Source organism: Macaca nemestrina, chromosome 7 (assembly GCF_043159975.1).
Source record: "Macaca nemestrina isolate mMacNem1 chromosome 7, mMacNem.hap1, whole genome shotgun sequence".
In the NCBI taxonomy this organism is placed as follows: domain Eukaryota; kingdom Metazoa; phylum Chordata; class Mammalia; order Primates; family Cercopithecidae; genus Macaca; species Macaca nemestrina.
The window spans coordinates 100,850,033-100,863,293 of NC_092131.1; the positions used below are offsets into that span (position 1 = coordinate 100,850,033).

The following is a 13,261-nucleotide window of genomic DNA, read 5'->3' on the forward strand; positions in this document are numbered from 1 at the left end:
AGATGTGCTGGCTGGATCAGCAACTCTCCAAGGTGGCCTCATGCTGTGGACATTACCCCAGGTGCCTCAACTTCTGGCTACTTTGTCTCCTTTCCACTCCTCATCCCCAGAGAAGGTTCTTCTGGCCAGAAGGATGGCCTCTGAAAATGTCAGATCCGGAAGGCATTCGTGCTAATGGTGCTCAGCCCTCAGCAAAGTCACCTGGCCAGTCAACCCCATTAAATGAGCCAAAAGCCCACAGGCCGCAGTTGGGGCTCACAGACAGCCCAGGAGGCAGGAAGTTGGTGTGCTACCACAAGGGTGGGTCCTCAGGGTGGGTGCAGGGTCCCTCTCAGGATTGAGTCACCAGGTGGAGGCCACATGGCTTCCAATCAACCCCTTCTTCACACCTTTGGCTTTGGCACAGGCAGGGTCTTCCCAGCTATACCCTCCTAAGTGAGGTCACAGGTAACACCACACAAGGGGCAGGCCGAGGTGTGTGTTTCACGACTTATGCCACTTCCTCGCTGTGTGGGACCCAAAGGTGACCTAGAGCTGAGAAACCCATGTCTGCAAAAACAAGGCCACTGGAGTTGAGGCAAGAGAGGCCAAAATCCTACCTAGGATGCTGGGGCCAATCAGCCCATTATGGAGCATCCTGAAAAGCGAGGCCACCACAATACCAAAGGACTAGAGGAACTGCCACACACGCCACCCAAACAACCTGCCAACCTTTCTCGCTGACCCCAAATACTGGGATATTATCCAGTGTAAATTTGTAGGCAAAAGAATGAACTCACGTGGTTTTATCATATTTGTATTCAGGGAGATTGACCATTTTCACGTATTTGCAGAGCATGTGTATTTCTTTCCTTCTTTTTTTTTTGGGACGGAGTCTCACTCTGTTGCCCAGGCTGGACTGCAACGGCATGATCTTGGCTCACTGCAATCTCTGCCTCCCGGGTTCAAGCGATTCTCCTGCCTCAGCCTCCCGAGTAGCTGGGACTACAGTCGTGCCTGTACACCACACCTGGCTAATTTTTGTATTTTTAATAGAGACGGGGTTTCACCATGTTGGTCAGGCTAGTCTCGAACTCCTGACCTCATGATCCATCTGCCTCGGCCTCCCAAAGTGCTGGGATCACAGGCGTGAGCCACGGCACCCAGCCGTGGGCATGTGTATTTCTTCTTCTGAGACTAGCCTGTTCACATCCTTGGTTCACCTGCCCACTGGGATGTTTCTGACTGGTTCACAGGTATTTGGTATATGATGGATACTAATCCTTTGTAATATATTTTCTCCTCTTTTCCCCGTCATTTGTCTTTTAATTTTGTTTGTGTTGTCTCATACAAAAAGCTTTAGTTTCACAAGGGCCCACATGTGGCTCTTCCTTTGGCTTCTGGGTTTCGTGTTATGCTCAGAATCTCTTGCACTGAGATGATTCAGCTGCTGCCTCAGACGTTCTGAGAAACAACGGCCACAACACTTGCAGCGGCAGCAAAACATGCTTATTCAAAAGAAAATGTTTATTTTAAAAAGAACTATCACCCCCAGCATTTATTTAAATATTAATAGAGACGAGTAAAAATTTCAAATGGTATAAGAAGAATAACAGCTTTATAGTCACAGATGGTCAGATGCTGACAAACAAGAAGGAGGGTCTATGTACATTGAGATTCGGTTGTTATGAGAATGCATACGAAGGCTTAAGAAATGGCCTATTTATAGGCTTTGGTGGAGCCATAATCCCCAATTTTCTATTGGCTCCTGATGTCACTTGAGAAGTATGTGAGGCTGAACTGGATCCAATGATGCTGGAGGATTTCATTTTGGAAGATATCTTTCTACATGTGGCAGACCCCCTGAAATGTGACAAAGAAAAAATCAAAATGTTAAATGGAACCAAAAGTGAATGACCATCTTCCTCTCAACCTGCACAGAGCTACACTACGACTTTCCTGGGCCTAATATGTCCTTGTGCATTTTCTGCCTATGAAGCCCCTAGGTAAGGTAAGTTTCCTTTACTACTTAAGGAATAAAGGACCACTGCCCTTCATATAAATTTGTCCTGGATTTGTCCTTCTGAAATGTGAAGGACTGTTTCTTGATTTTCTGACTTGTGACCAACCCACCGCCCCTCTCTCCACCCACACCTTCGGCAGCCTACAACCAGAGCCCTACAACAAGAGGAGCTGAGGTTCACATGCCCTCATCCATTCCGACCAAATAAAGGAAGTGAAACACCTTGCTGCAGGGCCTCAGCTCCCTGCTGACAGGCACCCCGGAACGACTGGATTTGTACAGTCCAGAGCAAGGCAGCTGTGGGGTGAGCACGTGTGGCGTGGAGCTGGGTGGCCAGGAGTGGCAGAGCTGGGCGTCTTCCTGGCCAGCCCCAGGAAGCCCCAGGAGGGCTGCAGATGCAGCTTCCTGGGGAGGCTGAGCTGCCTTATCCAAGGGTGTGGCCTGTCTCTGTCAGGGCCGCATCTGCAGCTCCCTGGCTCACCTGCCTACACCCGGAGATCTGCCCGCTCGCCCTCCCACTCGCTGCCTTCTAAAGCCAAGGAAGAAGCCGCCACAGCCGATTCCAAAGTCCTTCCAGCATCTCACTTTCCTTGCAGACCTTAAGATAACAGCTCCCTTCCCACCCCTAAATGAAATAAAAAACAAAACCATGAGGCCGGCATGTTTACAGTGATGACTGTGGGCAGCAGTACCCACAGAAGCCTTTCCTGCTGCTTTTAACCAGGCTGATGTCAGGCCCAACATTAATTCCATGGCACCACGGCATGCAAGCAGCCTCCCGTCTGAATTGAGGGTATAGGGCCACAGCCTGTGGGTAATGACGTTCTGGGGGAGCTCCATGACTTCAACTCTGGCTCCAGGGCAATTTTCCTGCAGAACTGGCAAAGATCTGCTAAACCGGCAGAGATGCAGCCTGAAGTTTCCCTATGCTGATTTCCTGCTGAGAAATTAAGCCCGGAGCGAAAACCTGCTGTTTATGTTGATTTACAGAATGAATCTGCCAACAGCAGCCTCCATTTCACCTGGGCCATCTATTTACTCCCACTCAGAGAGCCCAGAACACAACTGGTTCATTGTATGTTGTACTGAAGATGTAAAACTCTGAGGGTAGGGTGGGGAGGTGAGGCTGCTGGCAGAGAGCCACATTTATTCTTTCACTGCACAGGGACTCTCAATCCAGGGAGCAGACTGGGTTGGTGGAAAGGAGAGTGGAGCACAAAGAGGCTGCTCCAAAGGTAACACAAAGTCACACAGCGCACTGGCTTTAGCTGGTAGGGCTTAAAAAAGAATCCCATCTTGGCCAGACACAGTGGCTCACGCCCGTCATCCCAGCACTTTGGGAGGCTGAGGTGGGTGGATCACCTGAGGTCAGGAGTTTGAGACCAGCCTGGCCAACATGGTGAAACCCCACCTAAAAATACAAAAATTAGGCCGGGCACAGTGGCTCAAGCTTGTAATCCCAGCACTTTGGGAGACCGAGATGGGCGGATCACGAGGTCAGGAGATCGAGACCATCCTGGCTAACACAGTGAAACCCCGTCTCTACTAAAAAATACAAAAAAAAAAGCTAGCTGGGGCTGAGGCAGGAGAATGGCGTAAACCTGGGAGGCGGAGCTTGCAGTGAGCTGAGATCCGGCCACTGCACTCTAGCCTGGGCAACAGAGTGAGACTCTGTCTCAAAAAAAAAAAAAACAAATAAAAATAAAAATAAAAATTAGCCCAGCATGGTGGCATGCACCTGTAACCCCAGCTACTTGGGAGGCTGAGGCAGGAGAATAGCTTGAACCCGGGAGGCAGAGGTTGCAGTGAGCTGAGACAGTGCCACTGCACTCCAGCCTGGGTGACAAGAGTGAAACTCTGTAACAACAACAACAACAACAACAACAACAACAACAACAACAACAACAACAAATAATCCCATCTTAAACACCCAGGCTCACTGAAAACAAGCATGGAAATTGGTACTGGCTTTTGCACGAGTGTGAGCTTTACTGCTTCTTATCAGTTTAGGTTCCAGGTGATGCTGCAAAGTGCTTCACTCTTACAAACAAAAGTTGTGAAAATTAAATAAGGGAGCCAATAGCACTGAACACTGGAATATGGTTTGCTTTGTTCTAATACATAAAAATGAGATGGGAGACCATGTGTGTTTTTTAGGAGTCTCCACAGGCAACATGCAGAAGTGGACGTGCTCCGGGCAGGTGTGGGCAGGCCAGTGTCCGCTTCTATCTTTGAAATTGATACTAGGCAGGGTTGGCCTCCGATAAGCCCTCCCCAGGCCAGGCCTCAGCTTCCTCTTCAAAAACCCAGGGTGTTGAGCCAGATGCCTTTTAAGGTCTCTGGCTCTGTGTTATGGAGGAAATGAGTATTTCCCAAAGCGGAGGAATAAATGATGGAAATAAGAAAATGTTTTCACTTAAGAACATTTACTGATCGCTTGCGCACTCAAAGCCACAAAATTAAACTAACGTTTTCTAATGCCTTTAATTTCAGTACTCTGGCAGGAGAATTAGCACATACAAGATGTTTGTTTATGGACTTAACAAGAAAATGACAATTTGGTAATGTCTGCCTCCCTTTCTCTTCCCCCACTCAATTTTTGTTTTTTATTACCCAGAAGGACAAGAGGTAGAAAAACTGCAAAAGAAAACACAACAGCTTGCAAAGTTGACTGTGGACTTTTTTTTGGTTTCTTTTTTCTGCAAGCAATTCTGTTACAATATGCAGTTACTTTGGGGTCACGTTCTCAAGACTGATGGAATGGTCTCCCTCCTGCCAGGCCTTACCTACTTGCCAGAAGGCAGAGGGTGCCCTGGCAGAAAACCAAAAAGGGGCTGTCGGAAACAATGCAATTATTTAGAAAGAAGGACACTGCCAAGATCATCGCACAGATCAGACCGTGCTATCTTTGTTGTTCCCCTGGTGTGCAGAAAGCACCCAGGACAGACATGTCCCAGACGAGCGGCCCAGGCAAACGTGGGAAGGGGAAGACAGAAGCCATTTATGCAACCCTAAAGAGGCCTGGCTTGACTGAACTTTTGGTTTCTCTGTTGTGGCTTCTTCTCGCTACCCCTGCAAAGGCTGGGAGGTCGATTCTCCCAGGCGTTAATGAAAGGCAGGGAGTGTGCACGGCCTCAAGGTGGAGATCCATGGGATTCTGCAGCAATAAAAGCAGCAGAGCAAGTACTGACAGAATCGTAAAAGTCACGAGGACACAAAACCCTTTGTTATTTATTCAGCTGGTGTATGATTTATAGGAATTTAGGTGGAAAAGTCTCTTAAGAAGAGCCATCATTCCAAACAAGCAAACAAATATCTAAGGGAAGATCAATATGGAAGACATCTTTGCAAACAAGAAGCATTAGTCAGGCCGAGTGTGGGGGCTCACGTCTGTAATGCAGCACTTTGGCGAGACCAACGTGGGCTGATCGCTTGAGCTCAGGAGTTTGAGACCCGCCTGGGCAACATGGGGAAACCCCATCTGTACAAAAAATACAAAAATTAGCCAGGAGTGATGGTATACACCTGGAGTCCCAGCTACTCAGGAGGCTGAGGTGGGAGGATCACTTGAGTACAGGAGGCAGAGGTTGCAGTGAGCTGAGATTGCGCCACTGCACTCTAGCCTGGGCAACAGAGCCGGACTTTGCCCCCGAATAAAAAAACAAAAAGAAAGAAAGAAAACTTCAGTCATAACTGTTAGTCAGTAGATGTTTTAAACATCTGAAGCAAATATTTTTTGTTGTTTCTTGAAGCAAATATTTTTGCTTTGGATCAAACCTTAATTGTCACTCTATTAACTGGGGAGGCAATATTTAATAATGGCTTATTTTAATAAATACTTCAAAGCAAGGCAGAGCTGTTACATTTTTGTCCTTTCTTCTCTTGTTCCCTATATTGCAAAGATGTCACAAAACCTACCCCTTTGCCTTGGAACCACTGGAAGCAGTTTTTCTCCTCTTAGGCCTTTGGGAGGCTGGCATCTTTTTCCTTTTCCTTTCATTTCTGGTTTTACTTGTAAAGTAGTGGGAAGATACAGATATTTCCTCGTCGAGCTCCTCAGCGGTACTTCTTCCGGGGCCTCTGCTGCCGGACAGGCTCATCCCTGGGGAATTGTCTTCAGCTACAAATGGAAAATGCAGATGCTTACCGGTGATGTCGCACTGGTCCACGTGTTTTTAGTCTATATGAAGGGACACACTGCAGGGGCCTGTTTTAGCAGATAACCTGGCTTCCTCCCTGCCATATGGATTCAACAATTCAGTAAGAACCAAACCTTTTTTGACTTCACAAAGCCCCAAAGTGTTCAATGGCAATTCATTTTTAACAAAAGAGAATCAGAATTCATTTAAAAAATGTGTGATACTCCTGAAGTTAACTAGAGACATGAGGCTTAGCTCATACTGTCGCATACGGCCTGTATTCCTGTTGTTGATCGGGCAGTTAGTTCTGGTAGGCAATTCAAAAAATATCAAGTGCTATAAAGATGGCAGGCAATTTTACTTATTTTAAATGTGCTGAAAAAATTAGCTCAATATAAGGGAAACAAACGGTTCTGTATCTCATCTTTGAACAATAGTTTCTTAGTAAATGAGCATAAGAAAATTCTAGACCCTATTTTACTCTTCACAGACAAAAAAACTTGTCTTTGCACAATAGTTGAACATGTCACATATTATGCGGGAGGTGGGACTGCATGAAAGCACACATTTGCAAAGAAGATGGTAATTTCCATAAGTATTTGCATCCCAAGGCACCCAAAAAGCACGAAACCTCCCTATAGATAGGTCACACGGAGACCCAGTCTCCATTTCCTGGCTGGTCTGGTTTGTCCTACAGGAGCAACATGGAGGGCACAGGACTCCACCGTGGCTGCTCCAAACCTGGCTCACTGTCAAAATGTATTCGGAACAAGGCTTTTAATGGACGAATTACCATATAGAAGAATTATAAGAAACTGACCAAGTGTGGTGGCTCATGCCTGTAACTCCAGCACTTTAGGAGGCTGAGGCAGGTGGATCACTTAACGTCACAAGTTTGAGACCAGTCTGGCCAACATAGTGAAACCCCATCTCTATCAAAATACACAAAAATTAGTCAGGTATGGTGGCGTGTGCCTGCAGTCTCAGTTACTGGGGAGGCTGAGGTGGGATAATGCTTGAACCTGGGAGGCAGAGTGAGCCAAGATTGTACCACTGAACTCCAGCCTGGAGTGAGACTCCAGACAGAGTGAGACTCTGTTAAAAAAAAAAAAAAAAAAAGGTGACTGGGGAAAGAAAGAACTTGAACCATCTCATCCTGCTCATCATTTCCATCACCCTTGGGAAGACCCCCACACTGCCTGTCTGGAAGCAGGAAGAACACTGAATTGGGCTTGTCTGTTGTGTCCTATTACATGGTGATGTTATCAGAGGGCGGAAAACTTCTGTGCTCTCAATATCGCCTGCAACAAAATACTTCGTTGTTCTCATTCCCCCCTGGTCAATGATTTCTAAAGCTGTAATGATGATGAAGCTCATGATTAGAGGTGCCACAGGACAGGCCTAACGTGACTCTGGGAACGTCTGATAATGATGCACTCAGGCAGGTTCTGTCAATGACTAACAATAGTAACATTCTAGTTTCATGCTCATTTCTCCAAAACATTTAAACACTAGTCTTAAATTTTATCTTTAGACATGTTTGTCAGATAACATGTTTCTTCCTTGGTGGAGGAACCTGATTCACAAAGAGGCTATTGGTGGCCTGCCAAAGATCACACAGCATGACACGGTGGCAGATCTGGGACTGGCACCCAGGGCTCTGATTCCTCGAGCACTTGCATTACAGGAACTAGCAACCCCTGGGCCCAAAGGTCCCCTTTTGGATCCTATGAGTAAGTTCAGAACTGGCACCCGCAGGGGGCAAAAGCACTAGTGTCCTCTCAGAGATGACTGGCACATCACTGGGGGCTGACTTGGATGTCAGTGTGACGAGGTGTAGGAAGCATTCACACAACCCGGAAACTGCATCATTCTAATTCAGTGAGATGCGTCGCTTCACATTAAACAGGCTTTTAGAGAACACACATGGCTGTATACTAACCTGGCGATGTCCACTCAGAGTATTTCTGTAATACTGAAATCACTTCCGCACCATATTTTTCCAGTTTGTCTTCAGTAACACCATCAATTTGAAGCAAAACCTCAGGATCGGAAGATAAAGATTCTGTGCAGAGGCATAAAATTAGGAATTTAAATTATCACCCATAGAAAACCCACTGAATTCATGCTCATTCACGCATTCAGCACATGTCTGCTAAGTGCCAACTAACTGCAGGGTACTGGGAACACAGGCCAATTTTGTAAAGGGCAAAGTTAGCACCTCAGAGGCAGCAGACAGGCGCAGAGGGCAGGAACCCACCATCCAATTCCAGCGGCACAGGCCAGGGCAGAGCAAGGGCAAGAGCCAGGGCAGGAGGAGGCTGGGGGTGGGACTTGTGCCATGTGCGCAGAGTGGAGCAGACCTGCTCTTGCCCACTATTCCCATGGCCAATACTCATCTAGCTGAGATTGGCATGCCCTGTCTTTACTGAGAAGGCTGCATTTCTATTTCCAGCTCCAGCCTCTTCTCTGCACTCCAGACTTGTACACCCCACCCTAGATGGCATAACCAAATTGTTACTTCCTCCAGCACAAACTTTTCTTCCTCCACTCTTCCCCAGCTGAGTCCTCTGCATAGAGATTGCATATCAGTCTTGCAGCTAGACAAGCCTGTCATTTAAAGGTCACCCTGGCTGCTGTATAAGAAATTGACTGTAAAGGAAACAGTAGAATCCGGGAGCCTGGTGGAAGCCGTTGCAGGAGCGAGTGAGGATGGAGTGAACTGGAATGCAGTAGTGGAGACACAGTGAAGCAAGGTTTGGGTGAGTTTTGGAGGCTGGCTCTGGAGGACTGACTGATGCACTGGCTCTGGGTAGCGAGGGAGTAATCATTCCTACGTATTTGAGCTGAGCAAAGGGTAGATTTCGAATCCTTTCCCATCTGTGATTTTTACATCATTCCCATGTTTAGAGGAAAAGCAACAGACTGTGGACAGAACAGAAGGTTTATGAAGGGTGTTTAATGGAAGATAAAGTGGGAGAGGCAGGAAGAAATGTAGACCCTTGATAAAATGTATACTTTATCTGGGCAGCTGTTGTAGTTTTACTAGTTTTTGAAAGATTAAAATGTATATCACATTCACAGCAGGAGGTAAGGAGGACAGTTAAGAAACTACACTAAGAGCCTAGAAATAACATACCATAAAATACCATATTTCATCAATTCCAAGATACGCACCTTTTCACAATTTAGCATTCCTGAGGTCAAGATGTGTCTTAGAACTGCTGATGGCTAAATGGCAGCTGCCTTGCGGTTGTTACTGCTCACGCTTGTGAGAACTTAGTCACAGCTATTAGTACTGTCAGCATGTCAACAAAGTCACTGCACTGTTTGTACCTCATGTATTGAGTCTAACTGCCATGACATGTCTTCAAAAAGACTCTACTGTGATTAGCATTAAAAAAGTGATTGTGAATGCAGAAAAGTTCTGAAACAGAGTAGCAAGGAACACATCTGGCATTAAGAAAAGCACTATCTGGCTGAGCACGGTAGCTCATGCCTGTAATCCCAATACTTTGGGAGGCTGAGACAGGGCAGATTGCTTCAGCCCAAGAGTATGAGACCAGCCTGGGTAACAGTGAGGCCATGTCTTTTCAAAAAAATGAAAAAGCTAGCCAAGCATGGTGGTACATGCCTGTAGTTCCAGCTACTCAGAAAGCTGGGGTAAGGAGGATCACTTGAGCCCAGGAGGTCTAGGCTGCAGTGAGCCGTGTTCAACCACTGCACCCAGCATGGGCGACAGAATAAGATCTTATCTCCAAAAAAAAAAAAAAAAAAAACAAAGCAAAACAAAAAAAACCCAAGCACTATTTGTCTCTGAGGACACATGCCCACAATTCCATAGTTTCTTGCAAGTACAACCAAGTGCTTTACATGACCTAAGAAAGAAGACACCTAAAGTAGATGAGGCAGCATTACATCTTTGTTACTGAGAGATGTACAACCTTCTGTTGACACCTTCTGGTATCATCAAGAAACCACCACCTTCAAAATAGAACTGATAACAGAGGTTTCAATTAAATCTGGGGGAAAATAGTGGAACACTCTGGAAATGCCTTATGGCTAATGAGAATGTTAGTGATGACACAGGGAAAAACAAAGACATGGACAACTCAGTTAAAAAGTGACTCAGAAGAGTCAGGCTTTGAATGTGAACTTTTATAGGTACCTACAGTAATTTGATTATATGTATTTTTCATATAGGCACAGAGCTGTGGATAATAAAAATCAATGTCTAAATCAGTAAAAAAAACAGTTCTTTCAATAAAAGCACTGTGTCATAGTTTAATTAGCAGAATTTTTTCTTCCTTAACAGTCCATAAAGTAACAGTATCTTAATATAGCTGGCATCTTAGAGTCAGTGAAATATTGTAATGATTGATTATGGTAGAAGAGGGAATGAAGAAGACAGAAGGTGATGATTATGAGATTTTATGAGGAAGAACATGGAAGGTAATATAGCCCAGTTGGTCAACTATATGAAGACGTTGTTTTCCAGGAACTCTACTACTGAAATTCTGGGTTGGGCTATCTGCCCATGGAAATAACTCAGACCAGTAAGTATTTATTAACTAAAGACATAGCAGTGTGCTAGATCCAGATTCAAAGAAGCATAAAACACAATCTCTTCACTGCAGACTTTTTTTTTTTTTGAGATGGAGTCTTGCTGTCACCCAGGCTGAAGTGCAGTGGCGCGATCTTGGCTCACCGCAACCTCCACCTCCTGGGTTCAAGCAATTTTCCTGCCTCAGTTTCCCAAGTAGCTGGGAGTACAAGTGCCCTCCACCACACCCAGCTAATTTTTGTATTCTTAGTAGAGAAGGGGTTTTACCATGTTGGCCAGGCTAGTCTCTAACGCCTGACCTCAGGTAATCTGCCCACCTCAGCCTCCCAAAGTGTAGGGATTACAGGTGGTGAGCCGCGGCACCCAACCCATTACAATATTACAATTGGTCATTACAATATTTCACTGACTCTAAGATGCCAACTATATTAAGATACCGTTATTTTATGGACTATTAAGGAAGAAAAAATTCTGCTAATTAAACTATGACACAGTGCTTTTTTGAAAGAATTGTGTTTTAGTGATTTGGACATTGATTTTTATTATCCACAGCTCTGTGCCTATATGAAAAATACATACAATCAAAGTAAATGGTGGGCGCATGCCTGTTATGCCAGCTAATTGGGAGGTTGAGGCAGGAGAATAGCTTGAACCCAGGAGGTGGAGGATGAAGATATTTGTACATAACACAGCTAAACACTATAAGGCAGGCAAATAATCAGCACAAATAATGAAGTGATGTCTCGTTTCAGAAATTACAATAATCTGGCCAGACGCAATGGCTCACGCCTGTAATCCCAGCACTTTGGGAGGCTGAGGTGGGTGGATTACCTGAGGTCAGGAGTCTGAGACTAGCCTGGCCAACATGGTGAGATCCTGCCTCTCGGGTTCAAGTGATTCTCCTGCATCAGCCTCCCAAGTAGCTGGGATTACAGGCACCTGCCACTACGCCCGGATGATTTTTTTGTATTTTTAGTAGAGACGGGTTTTGCCATGTTGGGCAGGCTGGTCTTGAACTCCTGACCTCGTGATCCACCTGCCTCGGCCTCCCAAAGTGCTGGGATTACAGGCGTGAGCCACCACGTCTGGCCGGATCATTGTAACTTCCGAAACCAGACATCACTTCATTTTTTGTGCTGATTATTTGCCTGCCTGATAGTGTTCAGCTGTGTTATGTACGAATATCTGCAACCTCCACCTCCTGGGTTCAAGCTATTCTCCTGCCTCAACCTCCCGAGTAGCTGGGATTACAGGCATGGCCCACAATTTACTTTGATTATATGTGTTTTTCATACAGGCACAGAGCTATAATTACAATTATACCGTATATAACATATATAGGGTACTATTATACCATATATAACAAAGTACTGTATATATGTTAAAGAACATATTTTATCTTAAGAATGAGATTAATACTCAACAGTCTTAGATATCCTTAAAAAAAAAAAAAAAGAGTAAGTTTCAGCCGGGCGTGGTGGCTCACGCCTGTAATCCCAGCACTTTGGGAGGCTGAGGTAGGTGGATCACCTGAGGTTGGGAGTTCAAATCCAGCCTGACCAACATGGAGAAACCCCGTCTCCACTAAAAATACAAAATTAGCTGGGCATGGTGGCGCATGCCTGTAATCCCAGCTACTTGGGAGGCTGAGGCAGGAGAATCGCTTGAACCCGGGAGGCAGAGGTTGTGATGAGTTGAGATCGCGTCACTGCACTCCAGCCTGGGCAACAAGAGTGAAACACCATCTCAAAAGCAAACAGAAAAAGAGTAAGTTTCAATTGTTTCTCTGAGATTTTAATCCAGAGATTAAATAAAAACAACTGAGGCCAGGCTCAGTGGCTCATGCCTATCTGTAATCCCAGCACTCTGGCAGGCTGAGGCGGGAGGATCGCTTGAAGCCAAGAGTTTGAGACCAGACTGGGCAACATGGTGAAACTCTGTCTCTACGAAAAAATACAAAAATTAACTGTGCATGCTGGTATGTACCTGTAGTCCCAGCTACTTGGGAAGTTGAGGTGGGAGGATCACTTGAGCCCAGGAGGCTGAGGCTGCAGTGAGCCATGATCACACCACAGCACTCCAGCCCGGGTGACACAGCTAGACCCTGTCTCAAAACAAACAACCCCAAAAAGAAACAAACCACTGAGATATATTTATCACTTAAGGAGTTTCCTAGCAAGATTAACTTTCGGCCTATTAATCTGTGCCACGTAACAAAGGATACATGCGTACTCACCTGCAAGCTTCTTGAGAGTGGCGGTGTTAAAAATATTGAAGTAATGGACACCAAAAACTTTCCCCAGAGATTTGCAGACTTCTGTAAGTTCTCCAAGACATTTTTTAACCATCTCTTCCCTCTGAGATACTTTTGCTACTAACGCTTTTTGTTTTTTCACACTGCTGGAATTTTCTGTTTCCATAAAGTCTACCTTTTATGAGAGAGAAACAAATGATAGGAGTGGGTACATGTGCACTTGTACCCATACAGGGGCTTTATTTAATGCATAATTGCATTTGTTGGGGGTAATTCTATTCTGTCACACCGAGAGTGAGCCC

General features: G+C 45.5%; 1 protein-coding gene across 4 annotated transcripts in view; it reads right to left on the reverse strand.

Annotated features, from left to right (window-relative positions):
* Positions 1-1,580: 1,580 nt before the first annotated feature.
* Positions 1,581-13,261, reverse strand: part of LOC105488293 (BLM RecQ like helicase) — a 107,545-nt gene continuing 95,864 nt past the window's right edge. For 3 of the 4 annotated variants that reach the window (XM_071100661.1, XM_071100660.1, XM_011752207.3), the window contains 4 exons: positions 12,942-13,134; positions 8,084-8,206; positions 5,921-6,122; positions 1,581-1,842 (listed from right to left, as the gene is read on the reverse strand). In XM_071100661.1, coding sequence (XP_070956762.1) covers positions 1,665-1,842; positions 5,921-6,122; positions 8,084-8,206; positions 12,942-13,134 — 696 coding nt within the window. In that variant the 3' untranslated portion in view covers positions 1,581-1,664. The other variant, XM_071100662.1, reaches the window with a different exon arrangement.